This window comes from Grammomys surdaster, unplaced genomic scaffold, assembly GCF_004785775.1.
Source record: "Grammomys surdaster isolate TR1022 unplaced genomic scaffold, NIH_TR_1.0 232, whole genome shotgun sequence".
NCBI classification, from domain to species: domain Eukaryota; kingdom Metazoa; phylum Chordata; class Mammalia; order Rodentia; family Muridae; genus Grammomys; species Grammomys surdaster.
In genome coordinates, this window is record NW_021604677.1 from 1541504 (window position 1) to 1566839 (window position 25336).

Genomic DNA, 25336 nt, shown 5'->3' on the forward strand with positions numbered 1-25336 from the left:
CAAGTGGCCTCCAGTGTCATCCTTCCTACCTTGCTGGTCTTGCCTCTACCCCTACTCTTGTATTGATGCCTTTATTAGCAGTGCGGCTGTAACTTTCTGGTTGCCCGCTTCTTGTCCTAGACTTCTGAGGTCCCCTCTAGCCTATACTCCCTGTGGATCTTGTCTTTACTTCAATAGCCCACCTGGCTTCATAGTTCATCTCCATTAAAATGTGTCCAAAAATTACTTTGTCAACTCCCAGCTTATCTCTCTTCAGTAAATAACAGATATTCTTATTGTTTCTACTATGATATGGTTTTAATTGTCCAATTTTATAAAAATAAATACAATGCTAGAAATCACATTTTCATTCCACCATAGCGAGACATGACAATCAATGGAAATCGATTCCAACTTGCTAAGAGAACATCCTACAAAGACTCGAGCCCCATCCATATGTTTTTCCCTATACTCACAATCATCAGAGCTGTGTCTCCTCAATGTGCCAAAATAATCTTCTGGGGTTGGCTATCAGATCTCTGTGATAAACTCTGAAGTAACCTGAGAGAGATTGCTGTAAGATAGTATGACACAGAGTCCTTCTCCTGTTCAGTCATATGCTGTCAGGATCCCCAATCTCCTATCCTTAGCCCTGTCAATTATAGACCTCTGAACAACAGTAGCATGGGCTGCCCACTCCACATGAGAACCAGACTGACTTGTTCTTTTAGTTGATCCTGCACTACAGGCTTAGTCCTTTGTCTTGTCACTTGATTTTCTTGTAATTGCAAACCTCTCCTGACACCCAGCCCATGCATCTGCTTCTAACCATGCAAGATCCTCTCCTCTGCTCCTCCCACCCTGTGTAGAAACGGACATCAAAAAGATGAAAGGAAATCCCTGCTAAGGAGGCTGGGGGAAGTACTGTTTTATGATGTTTAAGTGAGTCTCTGCTCATTACTGTCCTTTATGCAGCAGACAGCTAGCTGCTGGGTCCTAGTGTTCTCATGTTGTATATTTTCTCTTTGCTTCCATAAAACCTCTTCTGGATTCAGTAATATAAAGTGACATTTTTTTTTCATTTTACTTTTTTTATTAGATATTTTATTTACATTTCAGATGTTATCCCCTTACCCCATTTACCCCCTGTCCAGGAACCCCCTATTCTATCCCCCTTCCTCCTACATTCTATGAGGATGTGCCCTCACCCACTCCCACTCCTACCTTCCCACCCTCGAATCCCAACAGTGGGCATCCAGCCTTCATGGGACCAAGGATCTCTTCTCCCACCTATGCCCAACAAGGCCATCCTCCCCTACATACACTGCTGGAGCCATGGGTCCCTCCCTATGTGCTCCCAGGCTGGTGGTTTAAACTCTGGCAGCTCTGGTTGCTTAGTATTCTTGTTCTCCTCATGGAGCCTCAAACACTTTCAGCTCCTTCAATATAAAGTGACATTCTTTTAGATATGATAAATGGGATAAAATTGGGATCCAAGTTGGGCTGTAGTCGCACATGTCTTTAAACTCAGCAGTCAGAAGGCCTGGTCAACAGAGTAAGTTCCAGGACAGCCAGAGTTCCATACAGAAACCGTGTCTGGACAAAACAACAACAAAAAAAAGGCAATCCAGATCTACATCTGACATCAAAGTTTGTGTTTTCTTTCATATTGCCTTTAATAGATTCTCAGTAATTTAGTCATATTAGAATCATTATAGTTGAATTTTTTTTTACTTTAATAAAACATATGTACTGAATACACTGTGCTAAAGCTACAGTTACAAAGAATGATTCCAAATTCTCCCTAGAGGTCTGCCAGAGCCTGACATATACAGAGGCAGATGCTCACAGCTAACCATTGAACTGATCAAGGAGTTCCCAATGGAGGAGTGAGAAAGAAGCCTGAAGGAGCTGTAAGGGTTTGAGGCCCCATGAGGAGAGCAACAATACCAACCAAGCAGAGCTCCCAGGGTCTAAACCAACAGCCTGGGAGCACATAGGGAGGGACCTATGGCTCCAGAGATTATGATCTTGGTCTTGTGAAGGCCAAATGCCTCAGTGTGGGGGAATTCGAGGGCAGGGAGGTGGGGGTGGGTGGATGGGTAGGGGCATACTCCCATAGAAGCAGGAGGAGGGAAGATGGGATAGAGGTTTTCTGGGGTGGGGGGAAATGAGGAAAGGAGATAATATCTGAAATATAAATAAATAAAATATCCAATTTAAGCAAAAAAACAAGGAGTCTATAGTTTATAGGACCATATGCAAACCAAGAATCCCAATAAGATAAGATCAGGTTTCTTGAGAGTAAAGGCAGAGAAGACAAATGGACCTATACTGGTCTGGAAGAATCAGGGAGGCTTCGAAACATGAATTTTCACGTGTGTAAGGGAAAAAGAAGAGTATTCATTTTTAAAAAATTTAACAGCTGGTGTGTGGCAAATACCAGTCATTTTGTATTACTCCATTGAGAGCACATAGTGGGCAAGGTGACAAGAGAGAAAAGAGAGACAGTAGATATAGGGGTGCTTTGCAAAGAAGTGCCTGTTTTGGTTTAATATATAGTGCAATGTCATTGAAAATATTTAAGTAGAGTGATGAACTGATTAGTTTTACATCTTTATAAATTTATTTTAGTAAGAAAATTAAGTATTAAAGAAAAATGGGTTAGAATGAGAATAAATGGAGGCTTCTGAGACAGTGAAGCTAGGGGCTAAGGAGTGAAACAGAGAACAGTAGCACTAGACAGTGATTGACAGACAGCTATGTAACAGTGTTTCGTTCTCCACATATGTACAGTTGCAAACCCTCCATCATCCCTTTCTTTTCTGTAATTTAAAGATGTGTTTCAGTTCAAGGTAGGACTTCCTCTTCAAATGAAGCACTTCACACGTCACACTTATTTTGTGTGTTTTTGTTTTCATTGGGTATTATGTGTATTTTCACATCTGGATCATACAGTGAAAACTTGTGAAAAACACTCATAAATTGTATGAAATCTTTAAACTTCATAATGTAAACTTCAAAGTTAAAAAAATATGGCTACTCCATCCAGCTGTAGGTGCGAGCTTTTGTTCTAGAATTTATTTCTAGTCAAGTTACAATACAAAATATCAAAGTAAAGTTGTTTTTGATAATCCTCATTTTACAAGGTCAAAAAGCTTCATTGTATTGTGTTAGTACAGTTACTCATATCTTTTTTCTGTTCACTTAGCTTGTCTCAAGTGTTGTGATTTGCAGACTACATTATTTTCTACATAGCATTCGTCATAACCTGTTTGTCCCATACATCTTAAAAAACATTCAGCTTTGCAGGAAAAGAAGAAATGTACCCACACAATGTTCCTAAGAGTTCTAACAAATTCATGTTGTGTACCTGAACATTCACATGTGTTCATGCATACATACATACGTATGTATGTATGTATGTATGTATGTATGTATGTATGTATGTAAATATATTCTATCTATATCCAGGCTTTTGCTGTATTGCTAGCAGCCTAATGGGTGCTAATGACCAGTTTGATCCTTCTGTCATACTGAGCATCATATCTAGAGACCCTGGTCCACTTTCCTATACTGAACATAAAAAGATTGTTAATTTAACTTGACTAGTTTTCCTAATTATTTTTCTTTTTATAAATTATAGATCACAGGTGGAAATTTAAGGTTTGGAAGAATGTATACACACTGAGATCACAGAGTGATAGCATGGCACATATCTTAAATGATTTCTAAAAATAGTAGATTTTGTACGTTTCTTGCTGTCAGTAGAATATTGACTGTTGTAATAGTTTGCTAGTTATATCCCAAAACAAGTTAGTAAAATCTTAAAACTGTATAATGTAATTTCCAATATATTAACTTACAGGTCTGTCAGTCAGCATTCTGCAGAATCTAATTTAATTGAAATCACTTTGCCTGTGTAAACTTCTCCTCTGTTTAAATAAGATTTCACTGTTTAGTTTTGCCTTAAGCAAATGCAGCCTTTTAAAAAAAAAGCTAATATGGATAGCTTCCATCACTGCACATCTGCACATAAACCACAGGTAGTTACCCATACAGTGTGGTATATTGTCATTAACAGTCAGCCTGTATCTTTAACCTGCTCTTTTAGGAAAATATATTTTAATAAGAAAATCTATTTCCTAGTTACTGATTTTACATTTGAAAGACTGAAATTTACATTTTAAATGCTCTTGATTCAGTGAGCTGTATGAGTATTTACTCAAAAAAAAAGTACATGTTTTTCTTATTATTGGAGAAAGAATTTTTTTTTACTTCTTCAATGCTTACATTTGACCCTCCTGTGTAGTATTCAGTTTATTCCCGAACTCAACTATAGCTTGCTTTTTAGTCATTCTGATACATAGGAATTTTAAGATATAATACTTGATTTTCCTTGTTGTTGTTGTTAAAGATAACATGATTTTGAGTGGAGAGAGAAAGTGTTCTGATATACTTGCTGCATGATCTTTCTTATCCAGGCAATGCTGGATGTGGCTGCAAGCCAGGGATGGCTAGTGACTGCCTTGAATATCACCCACCTGATTCAGATGGTGATCCAAGGCCGATGGCTAAAGGACTCTTCTCTTCTTACAATACCAAACATAGAACAGCACCATCTTCACCTTTTCAGGTAATTGTTTTTTGATATAACTATTTTAATTTACAAACAGTCTATTGTGGGTATTTTTTTTTGGGGAGGGTTGGTTTGCTTTGGTTTGGTGTTTGTTTGAATGGGAGCAGGGGCTGCTAAAATCCAACCCAATAGTTCAGACATGCCATGCTTGAGCCCTACCACTGTGTTCCACACCAGCCACAAAGGCTTCTCTAAGTACTTATAACCACTACAGTTTCATATGGTGCGTAAAACATTACTTCTTGCAGGTTGAAAATAATGGTTTTGCAGAGGGAGAAAAGTGTGGGCTGTGATATCATATCCTCCCCTGGAATTGGATTCCCTGATCCAAGATAAATAACAAGTTGAACCTCTTCATATTTAGATCTTTTCCCCTTTGCAGCTTTGTTGGTTTTGTCTGTTTCCATTGAAATTATTCCCTTATAATATCAGCTTCCATTTAAGAAGACATTGATAATATATGTTGTGATTCAAACACAAATTCCCATTTTCCATTATTATATAAGAGAGTTAAGGAATCTGTTTTCAAATGAAAATTGTACATCTATGAAACGTTTATAAATGTTGTTTCATATACTAGGAGCTCAAATGTGCATAAAAAAGAGTTTATGTGAGCATCAAACTTCTTACCCTCAATGTGTCCTGGAATAGTATAAATACTTTAGCCAGAGAGAAAAAAAATACATAATACATGAAAGTTGGCAGTGTTTAAATGAAATATTTCCTTCACACCAGTGTTTCACACCAGTTAAGTTTAAGCCAAAATTTAGTTTTGTAATCATGTTATCAACAAACCAGTCTGCTTGACACTTGCCACCATGTGCATTTTTAAAACTATCTGCTGGGAAGGGAGTTGCAGTCAGATACATGTAAATACAAATACCAACAAATCCTCAGGCATGGGTTAGAAGTGTAACTCAGTTGGTAAGAATGCTTGCCTAGCAAGCAAATACCCCTAAGGTTAATACCCAGCACTACATAAATCAGTCCTGTTAGTATACAGCAATCATGAGTTTGAGGCAAAAAGATCAGGAGTTCAAAGCCATCCCTAGCCACATATCAAGATGAAGCTTAGCCTAAACAAGAGACCCTGTCAAAAAAAAAAAAAATCCTTCAGGCATATATGAAGTTTCTTAAAGAAAGCCTCTTTTCACTCAAATATATTGGGCCCATGACTCCAAGATGTTTGAGTCTACCATGTGATTGATATCCCTGAAACAGATACACACATGCTTAGCACAAGCCATACTAGTAGCAAGTGGTAAGAGGCCAAAGACATCCATATGTGTCTTCACTGTCTCAGGATCCTTTCACTGCATCATTAAATGTTTCAGAACCTGGATTTCAGCAGTAGAGAAGGCATATTAAGAGACCCAGTGGTCCATTAGGGAAACTACCTGAGGCCTACCTAGCAAATTCAATACAGTGTTCCAGAAGCCCTTAAGAGTATGAGTATGATGTAGATTTTATCTTTTTCTTATCAATAAGATCTGGGTGGCCTGTGTTCATATAAACACGCACTGTCTGTAAAAACTAAATATTAACTGAGCTCATGTATGAATTAGTTTTCACATTTCATATAGTGGTAGTGATGGCTTAGAGAATATACTGTGTGGTATTTAAAAGTTAGCATAGTGGCCTACAGAATGTACATTTACTTTAAAGAAACTGTAAAAACCACTGTCATTATTTGACTATAAAAGAATTATTTTTTGGTATATATTATTTTATAGGAAATGGAAGTCACCTGTAAGGGGCCAACATGCTAAGTGCCGAACATCCATTGAGTGCCTTCCTGAGCTGATCCATGCCTGTGAAGGGAATGACCATGTGTTCAGCTCCATGGTAGAGAAGGAGTTACACCCTGCAAAAACAAAGCAGGTATATCCAGTTCCTCTTCATATTGAGTTTCCCTAGAACACAGCCTCTTTAACAATGGGATCATAAAAAATTGATAACAGTTAAGAGTTTCTGAATATATAATGATTAAAACTAATTGAACATCACATTTAATGCATCTGAGGTGTTCCAGGCAGCGCTCGCCCTAATTTCATCTCCCAACTTGAATGCAGCCTTGGTTCTAGATGCATAGTATGCACACTTGGCATTGTGTAAGGTAATATTCACAAGACCAGTGAGTATTACCTTAGTTTAAATTTCAGACTGGTGTATCTTGCTGTATTTTACTATACATACAAAGTTTTCTTCTCTTATGGAAACAGAATGGTTTAATTGCAGAGAACAAAGACTTTGAATATCATTGGGAGAGGTGTGCCTCAATATACATAAAATCCCTTCAATTACTTATTTATGTCTTATATCTTACTTTAATCAATATTTTATTCCTAGATTATAAGATATTCTTTCAAACAATCTCTTTTTGTGAACTATATGACTTATATAGAAAGTTAAATTGATGTTGTAAAAGGCAGAGTAAGTCATCTATCCAATCTTTCGGAAACCAAAAACATGAATGAGTGATGCCAGAAATATTTGGCTGTCTAAACTTTTAGGTCATTAGCATTTTATCTTGAAGTTTTAAAGTATGTATTCGGGAGTTCTTCATAATTGATGTATTGGTCTGAAACTTCAAGTACTGAGAGGAACTTCTATACCATGTCTCCTTTTTTTAATTTTCAAAGTCTGATTGACTGTTCAGTTTCTGTTGAACCCCAAATTGACACAAATCATTATTTAAATATTCATAATAAACATCTATCTTTCTACCTAAATTACCATCAGAATTATGAATAAAAGCATCTTTGAATTCAAAATAGACTACTGTTAGCAACAACAGATTTCTCACATAACATACACTGATTTCAAGCCAAGTTTTATATGTGACAAAAAATTAGGACATTGTTATAATTAGTTGAGGGAGAACTCAGAAGTAAACTTACTTAATTTATTTGCATAAATTGCCATTCTGTTATCTTTAAAACCAAATGCAAATTGGCTCTGTCTGATATGATGATGGTTATTTGGCTCAAAAGTGCTTCAATTTGCAGAGCAATCTGGTGTCGGCTCTGCAGTGAGACGATCCCAGGTACCATACAAATCCTGAATTATTCCAGAAATTAGTATGTTTAGAGCATCAATTTAAGTGCTAATTGCAGTAGTAATGAGAAAAAGCAGTACGACTGTGAGATTTGCATCTTCTACCCCATCAGTATGCCTGGAACGGCTGCTGACTGGCAGAGGATTTGGCTGCTAATTAAATAATTGTATGCATGGCAGTGATCTTGCCTGATTCAATAGATGAAGATTAATCCTCAGATAAATATGTTTGGCTGGTATTGAAATGTCTGAGCAGTTTCTTTAAAAATAGTTCATGAGATATAGGTAGATGATAGATAGATAGATAGATAGATAGATAGATAGATAGATAGATAGATAGATAGATAGATAGACAAATATATACATTATATGCATATATATCCAGTAAATGTGTACACATTATGAGCTAAAAATAATAATAAATACTTCTGAAGGATTAATACATATAAAATCCAGATAAGACTTTTAAGAGCATTGTAGAATAAAATTCAAAGAGTTGCTAAAATCAAAAAACATTGTATCAGTGACTAATGTAACTGTGCAAGTAAAAATAATAATAAAGTTCACATGTGTGATCTCATTAAATAAGTGCCCAGCTGATATTTGTATGTGTCTCCTTGACAATTTTTACATTTTGACCAGTCTTAAGTGGAGCAGTTTTTTCCGATCCATAGCGGCTGGTTCTGGCAGGGTTTGTCCATCATGTGTACTTAGACTGCATTCTATAGCTATTTCAGAATCTAGTTCCAGACATGATTCCAAATTCACAAGAAAAAGTTAAGAGGATAGGTGTTACACTAAAATTCTAATTGAATTAACTTTTTTTGTTTGGCGGTGGTGTTTCTGGTTTTTTTGTTTTTGTTTTTTGTTTTCTTTTTTGGAGGGGGGTGATTTGGCTCATCACAACTTTATTTCAGTTATATTCATGACTTTATTTCAATTACATATACTCAGCAGCACTAAAACAAGCAATTAAAGTCTATAAGAAAAACAGTAGTATACATTAAGGAATCAAAAAAACCCAAAGTGAAAGTGCTCTTGTAATTTTTAAACTACATTAGGAAGTACTTGTAAATGTTACAAAAGATAACAAGTACCTTAGCACCTTGAGTTTCTTGTGACCTTGAGTTTCCAGGGGTCTAGATTTTCATTCATTCATTCTACATTGTTGAGCACTGATTGAATGGTTATTCACAAGTGTCTTAAAGAGGAAGAATAGAGTGACAAAATATGTGTTGGTTTAATAACTGTTAGAATTTAAGTACTGTCAGAATGTTAAAGCAAAAAAGAGTATTTTTTTCTAGAAGAACCCCTAGAATTATAGGATTCCTTATGAGCTATAGCTATTATAGTATTTCACTGTAGAAACTTACAGAATAAATTTAGAATGGGAACCCCAAAACAATGTATTGTCATTATGTTTCATTAAGTTTCTTTATGAAAAATATTGACATCAATTTCTTTTCAGGTTTTCTTTTTTGGCCCAGGTAATGTTCTCCACATTACAAATCACACATAATATCTGAATAGGCACATCTCTAAAACAAAAAAGTAAACATTTTTAATCATGCTTACTGTTAAATATAGACAATAGTTACTCAAATTATGTGAGATTTATAATGAAGACAAAAGTTTAGATTGTAATGTCTTTTTTTTTTCAGTTAATTAGGAAAAATACTGATACTGAAAGCATACTCTTTCCCCATACACAAGTATAAAAAAGAACTAATAAAATCTGAGGAGATAAATGGGTCACATCATTGGCAGTATCCTAGTAGTATAATCTGAGTAAAGTATAAAGGATCTCTGTGTTACTTAAACAGCTGCATCAACAGATTTAATCTCAAAGTCTGAAGACTGACTTTTTAGGAGCACACTATTTCTTAGTTGTTCACTGCATTTTCCACTAATTTCCTTGATTATTTCTCTTTTTCATTCAGGCATGGAATTTCTTATTTCGCTTGCCAGTGATAAATGTTGGCATAAGCGTTAAAGGCTCATGGGATGACTTAGTTGAAGGACATAATGAACTCTCCATCTCAACTCTGACAGCAGACAAACGGGATGAAAACAAATGGATCAAGTTGCATGCTGATCAGGAGTATGTGCTTCAAGTCAGCCTACAGAGAGTCCATTTTGGGCTCCACAAGGTTGTAGTATTTGGTTTCCATTTTCAAATATTTCACACCAAGTATTCACATGCACCACCACACATATCTCTTCTATTGCTAATGTGTTCGTGTCATTCATGAATCCTGCTTTCTCAACTGGCATTAACAGCAAGCATCAATCTTTTGAAATTAATCAGTTCTCCTCCTGTGTCATTTTTTTATGTCTAGAATATCTTACATTCTACCTTACATTGCCTGTAGCACTACTCACAAACAGACTTTTATAGCTGGAATCCTTGTAAAGTATAGATTCCTTAGCCCCACCCCACAGTAACTAAAACAGAATCTCAGAGATCTGGTGCCTTAGTGCCCCACAGGATTTTTAAGGACATTAAACTCTTAAGAAGCACTGCCCTGGAGTATCTTGGCATGCACGACCTACAGTACACTATATACAGATGAGGTTGAAGTTTTCCTACTTCACCTGAATAAGACACTAAGTTTTTCTGAGGCTCAGTTGCCACATCTGCCTGCTTCCTTGCATTTTAAGAAAACTTTGTCAATGTTATACAGAGAAAGAATGTACAGTAATTTTATTGTTTGTTACTGTGCTCTGTTCTATAGCCTGATACCAAAATCATTTAAGTCTTAGAAGATCAAGTAGTATAGGAAGATTGTTTTTAAGTGCTATCATAACTGAAATAATAAAGACTTTGTCTTCCTATCAGCCTAGTGGGTTCAAGCCTTGCTGGGGTCAAAAGTATGCCCTGATGAATAAGGTTGCAACTATCAGCTTTTGCTCTGTTTACACACACAAAATGGTCATTGACTTTGTGTTGTTGTCAAATCCTAGTACTGTCCCCTTTGTTTGATTTCTAACATAAAAAATTTATCAATATAAATATAAATTGTCCTCCTCTGACATTGCAAGGCTTTACAGTGAACATTTTCAGACTATGCAATTACCCCCAAATTAGAAGATAATCATAGATGAAGAATAACATTAATTGCAAAAGTGAAATCATTGTGAAACTACACTAATATTCTCCTTTAAAAATAGATTTAATTGTGCTATATAAAACCTAACAATTTACAACTACTATTATAAAAAAATTTTTTTAAAAACTGCCTACCTCTGGAACAATGCGAAGCCTAATGAAGAGCTTATTGGTATTAGTATATTTATGTCATAAGGTCATTATCTTACAGAACCAATAGATGGTATTCATAGAAATCAATCCCAAAGTAAACTTCAAGTTCAAGTATTATGATTCAAGTATTATCAGTCATATATCTAATCATGGATTGTGGCAAGATATATATGATACAAATTGCTAAACTTACAGTTTCGATTTCTGAGTAGGTGGGCCTGGAACTTGCTTTGTAGCCTTTGTCTCTTTTATGAAATCGTTTGAGGAGTCTTGGTGTTAGTTCTTAAGGTCTGGCAGCATTCATCAGGAAATCCATCTGAGCCTAGCTTACTACTCACTGCTTCCATCCTATTGATTGGTACACTGCTTAATTTTGGTAGGTCACATGTCAAAAAAAGTGTCCATTTACTTCTATATTTTCTTTCTAGATCTGTTGGAATTTGGAATTTTACTTTTAATTTTAGGTATGGCCAAATTGTATTGATATCTGTTATAGTATTCTGTTTTCTATTTTCTATTTTCAGTAATTTGGTTCTTCTCGGTTGCTCAGTTTGACTCAAGATTTGGCAAGTTTATCTTGTTTACGTTTTCATAGATTCTGTTTCCCTGGTTCTTTATTTTTTTTCTTTTTCTTTTTCTTTTTTTTTCCCTATTTCCATCTCATTCTTTCTTTTCTGCCCTGATAGTACTTCTTTCCATCTAATCTACTTTGGGGATTGACTTGTTCTTGTTTTTCTAAGACCTTAAGGTGCTTTATTAAGTCATTTATTTAATTTTATAATTTTTATTGTGGATATGGATATATAAACAAACTCCACTTTTGGAACCACTTGAATTTCATTTAACAGGTTCTACTGTGCTGTACTTCTGTTCCATCCAATTATAGTGGCTTTATAATTCTTGTTTTTCAGTGACAGAATCTTCTGATTCAGTTTGTATATGTTCTTTAATTTCTCTTACTATTGATTTCTAGTTTTACTCTTTCTAATCACAAAATGCAATAAATTACCTCAGTTTTCTTCTATTAATAATTTTTCCTACCCTAATACATGGGCTATTTTAGAGAAATTTCTGTGGTCCTCTGAGACAGGCAGCATCTGCAGTGTTTGGTAGAAAATTCTCTACATGTCTGTTAAGTCCATTTGTTCTACAGTATCTTTTGTTGTGGTTTTTTGTGGTTGTTTCTTTTGTTTAGAGGATCTGCCTAAAGTCACCTGCTGCTGTTAATATATTGGAATTAATTCGCATCCCTTAATTTTTGTTTATGAACTTGCATATGTCAGTATTTAGTGTGTGTGTCTTTAGCATTGAAATATCCCCTTGGAGGATTGTTCCCTTTATCGTTGTACAGTGACCTTCTTTATCTTCTCATTAATTGTAGTTATAAGACTATTTTTTTCAGCAGTAGCCACACTTGCTAGCTTACTCGTTTCATGAGCATTGTGTGTGTGTCTTTTCACCAAACTAAGGATGTGTATCTCTGATAATTAGATAGATTTATTGAAAGCAACAAATATCTGAATCTTTGGGGGGATGAGCATACATGATATGCATGCAGTGTCATATGAGCATGTATACAGGTACATGTGGATGCTAGAGGTTGATATTGGATGTCTTTTTTTTTCACTCCTAACCTTATATATTGACTCACTTGAACCCGACACTCATTGATTCAGCTCGTCCACCAAGTTAACCTGCAAGAATTCCTTGTTTCTGCTTCTTAAGTGCTAAGATTATAAGTGGGCTGCCACAGGCACCAGGCATTTATATGGGTCCTGAACATTCAGACACCCAGCAAACACTGGGTTACCTAAGTTTTTGATCTTAGCCATTCTGACTGGTGTGAGGTGGAATCTCAGGGTTGTTTTGATTTGCATTTCCCTGATGACTAAAAATATTGAACACTTCTTTAGGTACTTCTTGGCCATTCAAGTTTCCTCAGTTGAGAATTCTTTGTTTAGCTCTGTACCCCATTTTTAAATCAGGTTATTTGATTGTTTAGAGTCTAATTTCTTCAGTTCTTTGTACACCTTGGATATTAGCCCTCTAACAGATGTAGGATTGGTAAAGATCTTTTCCCAATCTGTTGGTTGCTGTTTTGTCCTATTGACAGTGTCCTTTGCTTTACAGAAGCTTTTCAATTTTATGAGGTCCCATTTGTCACTACTTGATCTTAGAGCATAAGCCACTAGAAGATCTTCCATGCTCATGGATTGGCAGGAATAATAGAGTAAAAATGGCCATCTTGATGAAAGCAATCTACAGATTCAATGCAATCCCCATCAAAATTCCAACTCAATACTTCATAGAGATAGAAAAGCAATTTGCAAATTCATTTGGAATAACAAAAAACCCAGGATAACAAAAACTATTCTCAACAATAAAAGAACTTCTGGGGGAATCACCATCCCTGACCTCAAGCTGTACTACAGAGCAATAGTGATAAAAACTGCATGGTATTGGTTCAGAGACAGGCAGTAAGACCAAAGGAATAGAATTGAAGATTCATAAATGAAACCATTCACCTATGGTCACTTGATCTTTGACAAAGGAGCTAAAACTGTCAAGAGGAAAAAGGACAGCATTTTCAACAAATGGTGCTGGTTCAACTGTAGGTTGGCATGTAGAAGAATGCAAATCGATCCATTCTTATCTCCTTGTACAAAGGTCAAGTCCAAATGAATCAAGGACCTCCACATAAAACCTGATACACCGAAACTAACAGAAGAGAAAGTGGGGAAGAGCCTCAAATACTTGGGCACATGGGGAAAGTTCCTGAACAGAACACTTAATTTGTCTATCTTTTATCTTGCAGTTCTGTCATTCTTACATCTAGTCCATTCTATTGGTAAAATTTTCATTAAATTTAATTGATTTATTTAATTTTCAAAAAAAGTCTAATTGCTTTGCATATTTCTCTAATTTTAATTTTTGTGTTATACTTTGGAAAGTGGTTAATGATGTGCGTGTGCATATGCAAGCAGGTGAAATGGATATATGTGAGGAGTGTGGAGGCCTTGGATGTTGTTCCACATGAACTACCCACCTTATTTTCCATGTCACTTTTTTTAATAGGGTCTCTCACTGGCCCTAGGACTTACTGAGTAGCTAAGCTGGCTCGCAAGCCCTGAGGATGCTCTTGTCTCCACCTCTCCAGTTCTGAGATTAAAAACATGTACCACCATGCCCAACTTTTTATACATAGATACTGGAGATCCAACTCAGATCTTCATAGTCTCTCCACCCGCTTGAGTGCCTCTCTCACATCCTGTACTTTCTTCCTTAATTCATTCAGCAGCTTTTTTGAATTATTTTTAATGTATTCAGTGACATAAAATTATTTGACCTCAAGAATTATTTTATATCATTAAATATTCCTAGAATCCTTCATTTAAATGATCTTTCAGAGGAATTTTATCTAATTTACTTTTCTTTGGAATGTGTTATTTTGGAATTGACCATTTTTCCCAGAAATCACATTGCCAGAATTTTTTATATTTATTGTTTCTTTGTTGGGACTTGCCTACTTGGGCTTAGGTTGTTAGTTGGGTTTTGGTTTTTTTGCTTATTTGTTCATTTGTTAGTTTGAAACCAAATGAGAAAGGAATGGTAAAACATCCAGATAGATGTGCTTGTGTTGTGTGGATTTATGACCTTCGGGTAAAACAGCATAACCTTGTAACCATAGTCAGCAGAGTAGAAAATATAGCTATTGTAATGTTTTATCTCTTCTTCTGGTTTTCAGGGTAAACATGAGAATCATGCAGTTACTCCTCGATTTCCAAAATTAAAAGATGAAGGATGGTTTTTGATATTAGGAGAAGTGGATAAGAGAGAACTGATGGCTGTAAAACGAGTAGGATTTGTTCGAACTCATCATGATGCTTCCATCTCTTTCTTTACTCCTGAAACACCTGGAAGGTAAGCAGAACCTTATATAAGTTCCAAGGGAGTGATCTTTCTGTCCTGAAAACCCTGTCTTCATTAAAATGTGTAGTAATGACCTTCTCCCCTATACCTCTGTTAATGCTCATGTTTAAATACGTGTTCAAACTAATTTCTTAATCCCAGCTTTGCTTCTTAAAATAAAAAAAAGATTGGTAGGGCCTGTCACAGGACAGCCATGCTCGGCTCCTGTCTATGAACACATCATAGCATCAGTAATAGTGTCAGTCCTTGGTGCACCCCCATGAGACAGAGTCCAAGTTGGGCCAGTCACTGGAAAGCCCTAAGAGGCCCTACCAGCAGCTGACCAAGATACATGCATATACGTATAACCAACCTTTGGACTGAAGTTGGGGACCCCAATGGAGGAATTAGGGGAAAGATTAATTAATCTGCAGGGGAGGCGACCTCATAGGAAGACCAGCAGTCTCAGCTAACCCAGACCCTGGGAAATCCCAGAGACTGAACCACCAACCAGGAGCATACAAGGGCTACTCTGAGTCCCCTGACACAAATACAGCAGAGGTCTGCCTGGTCTGGCCTCAGTGGGGGAAGATACACCTAATCCTTGAGAGACTTGAGGCCCCAGGGAAAGGGGACCCCTCTCAGAGCAAGAGGTAGGGAAAATGAAGTGAGAAACTGTAGGGGGGTACCAGGAGGAACAACTGGAATGTAAATAAATAAAATAATTAATTAAAAATAAATAAAAATTAAAACTTGGCTGCAAATTACATTTTATCTGCAGATTTTTTATTTGGTGCATATTACATACAGTGATATATTTCATAAGGCCTTCTCACTCAACATATCATGTACTTTTTGTCTTTATGTTTCAGATATATCTTTACCCTGTATCTCATGAGTGACTGTTACCTCGGCCTAGACCAGCAGTATGACATTTATCTCAATGTCACAAAAGCAGACATTTCCACACAGGTCAACACAAAGGTCTCTGATGTCTTCACTGACTTGGCAGTATAGTATCCTGACCCAAACAGGCCATTTGAACAAAGAGGCTGAGAGTCTTGGCTGTTCAGTCATTGGACAAGTTGAATTCCTTGGTCTCGGCCTTGGCAGAATCAACTTCAAACCTCAAAACAGCTAGGAAATTGACAGCAGCTGCAGTAATGATTCCAGCAACGTTAGCCACAGAGGCCCTTAAGGAACTGCTGCCTTTGTTAACAGATTTGTGGGTTTCTTTACCTGTAAGATAAGTAAGCATATAGTATCATTTTTAAATTGTGTATGTGGGAGGTGATAGTTATGGGTTATCAAACTTTGCATCTCATGATGTGCTGTTTACGTGAATACCAGCTACTTCTTTTTGTAAGGAAAATTACATTGTGGTGTAAAGGGTTAAAAGTTTAAGCAACTTAAAATATATAGTTCTATGACGTGATACAAAGTTGATCTTATTAGCAAAATTCATACTTTGGTTTGATCACATATAGAAATGGATTCACAGATTTCTTATGAATGATAGTAATATATGATATGAAATTATATTATAGAGATCAATGATGATTTTTCAAAGACCATACACTGATCTTGGAAAATGTGAATACTGTAACTGGTGGAAATAAAGTATATAGAGTGTTCCTTCCAGACAAGCTATCTTTTCTTCTCCTGTTATTGTCCCATTATTTCCTCTTTGTTTTTCTTACCACTTTTAATGGCCAAGAATTTTGACAGTGTTTAAAATTACTCAAATCCTAATTTTTAGGAGAATTTGGTCTACGACTTCGGAGTGTTTGGTGTTGGTAGTTGTTGCTTTTTAAGAAAACATGCAATGATGAAAAGATTGCATGATCTATCTTACAAATGAGAGGTTTCCTTTTTGTTAACTTTACTCTTTGGTGATTTTCTACAAGTATAAAGTGCATCCTGCTCACATTCAATCCTCTCCTATCTTACACACTGGCCACTGCCATCACCCTCCTTCCCTGCTAGTCCTCATCCTACTTTCTTACCAAGTTGTCTTATGAATGTACTGAATGGACCCAGGGCTGTCTAGATGAGCATGGGTTTAGGGTTAGCCACAATAGCATGAGAACTCAACAGTGACACCCTCTTGCCCAGTATCAGCAGCCTTCCTTAGGGAGGGCTAGAGCTCTATGAGCCCTCTCCTCCATCCATGACTGAATATGGATACACACAATCTTGTGCATGCAACCTATGAATTCATGGTTATAATGGCCATGTCATTCCTTGAAGATAGTGTGTCACAACTCTTCTCATGATCTAGCTCTTAGATTTTTCTGCCTCCTCTTCCGTGATGATTCCTGTAAAGCATAGGGATGATATAATTGTCCCAGTTAAGACTAAGGTCTCAACAGTCACTTCTCAGTTCATTGATTAACCATGAGCCTTAGAAATCACTGGTTGTTGGAAAAATCAAAAGCTGTTTTCATGAGTGCTGAAAGTAGCACTTGTCTATAGGCATAAACATAAGAATTTAGAAAGCAGTTTCATACAAGTTCATTTAACAAGCAATAGTAGTAATTGTAGTAATTTCTTTAGAGAGCCTAGCCCATGGGCTTTTGAATAGCTGATGGTACCAGGTATGAATTCCCTCCTGTGAAGCCGGCCTCTGATCCAAACAGAAATCAAACTAGTTCTCACCTGAAAGCTTCATTCCTACTGGGTTGTCTTCATTGTGGTAGAAGGTTCTCTCTCACTACAGTGGGAGACAGTAACTACCATCTCACAGTTGTGAACCCTGCAAACTACAACAATAACTACCCTCCAAGATATTGCTGGTGCAGTAGTGACCCAAATGTTATGGGAGTAACCACCCACTTTCTGATATTTGAGTCCCACTCCATGTGATGACACCCATACCTGGTGCTAATAATGGGGCCCAGGCCCAGTAGCTAGATAAGTCATAGGCCCTGGAGGAGAACCCAGTGCTATTATTCTGCTACATAGACATACTATTAAAATGTTTCCTAATAACTTATGCTATACCCGTAGATGCGTGCATCTTTCAACCCTCAACAGAGAAACTTCTCCTTGCAATAAATAACAACTACTACAGAATGTCTCTGTTGGCCAACATGCAGAGAGTAAGAAACTGGAGTGGAGAGGGAGAGATAGATTGCTTAGCACTTAAGAATATGTATTGTTCTTGCAGAGGACATGAGATCAAGTGCCTCTGATGGCACACACACACACACACACACACACTGCTAAAAATACTTGTTTAAAAGACATTTTGGGGCTGGAGAGATGGCTAAGCAGTTAAGAGCACTGACTGGTTTTCAGAGATCCTGAGTTCAATTCCCAGCAACCACTTGGTAGCTTACAACCATCTAAAATAAGTTCTGTTGCCCTATTGTGGCTTGTAGGTGTACATGCAGATAGAATACTCCTTCATATAAAATAAACCTTTTTTTAAAAAAAAATAGAAATTGTGGAGTGCTCAGTCATACATACATGCCACACCCCTCAAAGCTCAAGGACCTTCATGGAAGAGAAGAGGAAAAGACTGTAGGAAGGAGCCACTGGTGGTCATTAACATCAAGGAAACTTTTTCAGACACTATGGAGCAATTGCACATATGAACTTACAGTGATTATAACAACATACACAAGAAAGACCTGTGAGAGTGAGACAAAAATCTCAGCAACGAATAGGAAAGTGGGTACAAAATCCATACCTAGTTAATACATTATTGGTATTTGATCATTTAGGGGAAGAGGTTTTTTTTTTTTTTTTTAATGGTGTCACCTCTTGTCAGTTAGTCACCCTCTGGTCCAGGAATACTCTCAAGTTGGATATACAAACTAGACTCAATGAGAGGCGCACTCGATAAGAAGGTAATATAGGAGGAGTTGAGGGCAGGGTTATTATATTCAAAATACATTGTATACAGTTCAGAAATCTAAAAAGTAAAAATTTAAAAGATTTTAAAGAAGAAGGCTTACAGTATAAGAAATAAGAACCTGAGTAGCCAATAAAACAGAAGAGGCAATGAATAAACAAAGAAACTGTGGCCCTGGTATGCTGATCACACTCCAGGGAAAGACCACATATACAGAATTTGTCTTGGTATGTTTTTAAACATTAAAAGTAATTTTTAAAAAGGACACAAAGTTGGGTGGGTAGGGAAGATCTAGGAAGAGTTTGAAGAGGAGGCAGAACATATTTTTCTGGAAAAGGGATAAAATAATCCAAAAGCTAATATTTTTTATATTTTTTCCATTTTGTGGGATTTTTAAGTTTTTAAATGAAATAGAATTACATTGATTTCCTTCCTCCCTTTTCTACCTCTAGCCCATCCCCCCTCTAGTCAACCTTTTTCTTTATTATTGTTACATACATGTGTATTGGTTGTCTGTGAATGGTTTCAAGAATGACCACTGCATTGGAAATTTTGTTAAAGAAAAGAGAATAACTGGTTTCTCTCAGTAAATATCCCAACTATCACCAGCAATGAACTGTAATATGTGCTAGTTTAGCATCACAATTTAGAATGAGGAAATGTTTGTTTTGGCTAGTGGTTTCCGAGTTCCAGTCTATGGTATGATGGCTCCATTATTTATTTAATGTCACAAAGCAGGACATCATAATAAAATACAATGGAGCAGAGCTGCTTACTTCATAGCACTGGGGACTCAGAGAGCAACAAACTAGAAGGGAACAGGACAAGATACCTTCACTCCACAGCCCATCATGCCTAGTGCTTGTAATTCACCTCCTCAGCCTCCCAAGAAGCTGGGATTACATTAAAGCCTTCATAATCATCCTTGAAAATACCTTCACAGATGCACTCAGCGATGGCAGGATTAATCATCACAGTGAAGCTAGAGCACACTAACTCTTAAGTTGGCTCAAATGGATTTCTTTTAGAAACATCACAGCATTTTTCCCTGAAACTTTCACTTCTGTACACATAGGCATGTACACCCTTATCACGACAGTGGAAGAAATATGATCGTCAGACTCACCTAGCTGTAAATCCTGTGATCTACAACAACCAGCCTGTCAAATTATGCCCAGTGATGTGATAGAGGCACCAATGTTTTGAAAGTAACCAACCAACTTCTGATTCAATTAAACCTCACTCCATACAATGAATTTTATGCCTAGTACTATTAACGGGGCCAAAAAGTCATGGCTGCCTCCGTCATGGGTTCTACAAGAAAATGTACTACTATTATTTTGCTAAATGGATAATACAAAGCTGTCCTAAGTTGTTATCTTTATACCTGTTGACTCGGCCCTCATGAGAAATGCTGCTTTTTGCAGTAGATGGCAATTAATGGAGACCCAGAGAGAGAATAAGAGACTTTGGAATATTCAACTCAAAAAATAAGGTATCTATTTCTTGTCCCCTCCTCCCCAAACTCAGGGATCATTTCAGAAGATGGAGAGAAAAGGTTGTGAGAAATAGAGGGAGTAGTGTCTAACAAAAGAGTATTTGTCATTCATGACAGAACTACTGTACTCAAAAGTAAATGTGATTGAATGCACAAGCCCTGAAGATGATGAAACCAGACAAAATCCCAGCATAGACTAGGAGTGTTCTCATGAATTCCCATCTTTAGCTGAGGAATTGTGGGTGAAGAGTTAGTTTTCTCCAAGGATGTAAACCTTGAGAAGCTACCTGTGCTTCAATAGATTGTCCTACAGCATTAGAACACTTAGATACAGGAACACTTAAAAACAGGAGGGCTGGAGCATTGTATATAGGGAACACTAAGTTGGTTCAATGGACTTTTTTCCAAAAAATCACATAAAATTAGGAGGGGAAGTGGTAGGGAAATAGGAATGGAGAGAAGGGATTGGGGTAGATTTATCACATTACATGCATATATAGAATTCATAGACAATGAAAGTGGAACTATTTTTCTTGTGACTTATAAATTAGATATCAAAGACTTCGGTAACGAGGTGTTCTAAAAAACGTTCTTGGTAGCACATGAGCATTTATATAGATATTCTTCTAAAGCTGAAAAGGGTCTGCGAATCTAGGTTTATGGCTGCTTTTGGTAACATTGTACATGTGGGTACTTAAAAAGAAATGGAGAAGAGTAGAGTGATAAAAATAAAATTATTTCAAATGTGGTTATTTTATCTGCCATTTAAGTTTTAAATATATTTTTTAATTGATTTTTATATATGGTGAGAGGTAAGGTCTCACTTCATCCTACACATGGACATCCAATTTCCAGCCCTATTTGTCCAGTTATAATGAAGGGAGGGGAGCAGATTCTAATGTTCTGTTGCACAGTACTGTACAAAAGAGACAGTATTGAACTGAGTGTAAAAGAAGGGTTTTACTGTTCTCATAGAAAGAAATAATAAATTATGTGGGAATAGATATAAGTTCAGTCAATATGCTGCCTAATCAATATGTATAGTAATTCTATGTAGATTAAAATAAGTTTTTAAAGTAAAATCGCCTTAAATTACACAAGAGAAGATTTTGTGAGAATGGGAAAAGACAAATTGTGTTATCCTTAAAAATTATTACACAGAAAGAAAGCTACCAGTGGACATCTTCATTATCAAATATTTTTTCTCTTCACAAGAGTTCAGAACAGACTGAAAACCAATCATAACATACCTCTTGAAATAAATGGATCTTATCCATTTATTTGCATCAAAGTGTTTAATAGACATTCTAGCAAAGAATGCCAGTAATTTCAATTGAGCTTTCAAATAAGCTCTTGAAAGTATAAGAACAGCCTAATGATGAGCAGTCTACCAGGAATGCATATTTTTTTTACCAATTGTTACTTTAACACATTACCATTATCACCAATTATGTCTACTGCTTATTAGGGCAGATTGCGCAGAGATCAGAAAGGAGCAGGTACAGATTGTAAAGAAAAGCTGTGTGTGCTTGTTTTATACTTTGTATTTACTTGCTTGTTTATTTACTGTGTATAGATGGTTTGTCTGCATGTGTGTGTGCACCATGTGCATGCTTAGTTCCTAGTTCCATATACATGAGCTGCCTTGTAGGTGCTGGGAATGGATCCCAGGTTCTCTGAAGGAGCTGTGCGCCTAACTGCTGAGCCATTTCTCCAGCACCATTTTGTTCCTTCTTGAATGAATTCTTTGTACAGAGTGATTTTCTTTTTCCTTCTCAGAGTGAAAATTTACAATTTAGGTATAGTTCAACTCATCTGGGAATGTGAGTTGTTCATTAGAACATTCTGAGTGTGCTTCATGGGGCATGCTTTGATCAGGTATTAGGGACAGAATACCCAGACACAGAGCATTCTGAGTTCTGAGGACAAACATACTAGGGACTGTTTTCATACCAGCAGAAACAAGAACCACTAAGGAAACAGAACAATTTCTGACAAGACAACAGATGCTTTCACAGTGGATGAGCATGTAAACCATAATGTATGTTACAACAGAGCTAAATAGAGTGATTTAAGCAAATGCTGTAATCTTCATTAAAGCATTTTTGTACATTCCTTATTGTTGCAAGCAGTACCAAAACGTCCTAGGACTTCTGCTCTTCCAACACTGTTTAAGCAGAAAAATCAATTTAAGTATATACAGTTTAAAAAACAAAACAAAAAAATGCTGTCTTTATTTTTTTTGGTTTGTTTAAAAAAAAATTTTTTATCTTTTTTTTATTTATTTTTATTTTTTAAAATCAAATCAACTTTTACCTATTCACACAGGGGTTATAAACACAAAAATTCAGGACATGAGGGAGGGGATGACACTGGAGTGTGGGTGTTCAGCGGGAGTAAAAATGTTGTCTTTAAAAGCAAGATTTGGAGCTGGCAAAATGAGTCAGTAAGTAAAGGTACTTGTCACCAAGCTTGATCACCTGAGTGTCATTCCTGGAACTCACATGATGAAATAAAAGGATTCTAGAAGTTGTGCCTTGACCTCCACATGTGCACCTTGGTACACATGTGTGCACACACACACACTAAATAAGCAAGTATTTGATGTTTCATCAGATACCTATTTTATACTATTTTAACCCAATTTCTAAAACCTAACTTTAATTAGTATGTAGTAAAAATAAAATTTGCCCCTAGCTTCTAATATAGGGGTGTTCTTAGCAGAAACAAAGAGAATAATATAGCTATCTTAGGCAAACCTCAACCTTATTTTCTGATCTTTTGAAAAACACATTTCTCTAAAAAACACATTACACTACAAGTAGTCTTCAGAGAAAGTGAAACAATTGAAGAAATCAATAAACTAAAGAACAATCTCCATGGACAATCCCAGTTCCTGTAATATACCACAGTGATGATCCTGGCTACTGTGCATCTTATAAAATGCTAAAAGTCATAAACAGCAAACCTGCTGCTGTTTGCAACAATCTAGCCTAGAGAGATTAAGTCTAAATGCTGAGAATGATTGTACTCTCATCTTCTATTGTATTGCATCTTCTATTTCAGCTTTGTCATTTTTTTATCTTTCCCCACTGTGTTAATTTTTTTGAAGGCTTGATCTCATCTCCAAACAATATATTGGAAATGCCCATGAGGATGCATTGCATAAATATTGAATGGTTAAAGACAGATTTTTGAGGTCATTGAGACTGAATTTAAGTAAATTGATTTGAATCTGCATTTATTGGAGAAATCCAAGGACAATCCTCCCATATTTAAGATAACTAAATGTTTACAGACATGGAATTTGCATGTGCATTCCAATAAATCCATGAATCAGCAATCAGAACACTGGAGGATAGCTGAAGAGAATCAGAAAGAAGGTCCCAGTAATGATAATTATAAAACTAGGGAACTTCTTCAAGACAAAAATGTTTCAATAAAGTCAGATGAACATGACATAAAAATGATGAAGTGTTAAAATAAAAGGGGAAATATAAAGTAGAGCCAAGCTGTAATTACATGTTTTATGAATTCAGCAGACAAGAAAATGAGATCTGTTCCACCTGATAAACAGAAAAGTGGCAACTGTAATTAAAATCAAATATCTTATATTGAACTTGAGGTTATTGGATTTGAAAACAAAAACAATAAAATTAAAAACAGTCTTCACGAAAATAAATATAGATACATGTATTTGTTGAAATAATAAGACAACCCACAAGGAGGAAAGATTTTTAAATCATGTCAAAAAAGGAATTAACATATAAAACACACAAGCAACTCCCTCGTATTTAAGAATAACAAAAACAGCCTGATTTTTAAAATCTGACAGACACTTCTCCAAAGAAAATAAGTCAAAATGATGACATAAAATAGAATTCAGCATGCAATAGGCCAATGGAAGAGGGCCTTCAATTAAAGCCCATCCTGGGCTACATAGTAAGTTGAAGACAGACTCAGCTGCATAGGAAGAAGGGAATGGAGGGAAGAGAAACAATGAAGAAGTAGAAAATACACAGCTCCAATAAGCTCAGGAAAAGATATTTAAGATCACTATGTGCAAGTCAAATCCTCACTACAATATCACTCTGTTCATTTAGATGTCTATTGTTTTATTGTTTTTAAGACTCATTTCTAAAAGTGGGATAGTATGTGTGTGCATGTGTGTGTGTGTGTGTGTGTGTGTGTGTACATTCACTCATTTGAGTGCAGATAGCTATGGAGTCCCAAAGAAAGCAGGATCCTTTGGATCTGAGTTACAAACAGTCGTGCTGTGCCTAGTGTGGATGCCAGGAGCCAAACTTCAGTCTCCTGATAGAGAGGTATGCCCTTTTAACCCTGAGCAATCCGTCCATCTGTAAAATGGCTACTGTTTCAAAGAAATCCAGAAAATAAGCAATAGCAAAGATGCCAGGCGGTGGTGGCGCACGCCTTTGATCCCAGCACTTGGGAGGCAGAGGCAGGCGGATTTCTGAGTTCGAGGCCAGCCTGGTCTACCGAGTGAGTTCCAGGACAGCCAGGGCTGTACAGAGAAACCCTGTCTCAAAAAACAAACAAAAAACAAAAAAAAATCCAAACTCTTCAACACTATTGATGGGAGTATATTATAGAATACCTGCTACTGAAAACCTGGTGGAAGTTAAAAGGGGAGAGTAGAATTACTATAGTAATACTAATTACATAATTCTACTTCTGGATATGTGTTCCCCAAAGGTCAAAAGAGGGTCTCAAAAAGGTATTTGTATACCCATGTTTATAGCAACATAGTTCTCATTTGCAGACAATGGAATATTATTTGTATATAAAATAATATGAACTGACAACAAATAAGCCAATACCAAGCACAAAATGCCACAATTTTATTGATACTGAGTACGTAAAGCATCCCGGTTTATAGAAACTGAAGAGGGAGGGGAACTGCATTCTACAAAACAGAATTTCAGTTCTGAAATATGAACAGTTCTGGGAATGCATATTAGTAATGATTACAGGAATTTAACTACACTTAACACTACTAAACTCGATAACAAAAAGGTTTAAATGGTATATGTATGTATATTTTATTTTAAGACAAAAACCTCGGGGTTTTTTAGCCCTCTTTGGGTTTTTTTGTTTTTTTTGTTTTGTTTT

At 36.3% G+C, this 25336-nt stretch overlaps 1 protein-coding gene across 1 annotated transcript in view; it reads left to right on the top strand.

The window, feature by feature from the left end:
• Positions 1-16492, top strand: part of Ascc3 (activating signal cointegrator 1 complex subunit 3) — a 266934-nt gene extending 250442 nt beyond the window's left edge. The window contains exons 38-42 of the mRNA XM_028773626.1: positions 4464-4615; positions 6352-6499; positions 9616-9825; positions 14683-14858; positions 15719-16492. Coding sequence (XP_028629459.1) covers positions 4464-4615; positions 6352-6499; positions 9616-9825; positions 14683-14858; positions 15719-15863 — 831 coding nt within the window. The 3' untranslated portion in view covers positions 15864-16492. The remainder of the gene's footprint in view (positions 1-4463; positions 4616-6351; positions 6500-9615; positions 9826-14682; positions 14859-15718) is intronic.
• The last annotated feature ends 8844 nt before the right edge of the window (positions 16493-25336 follow it).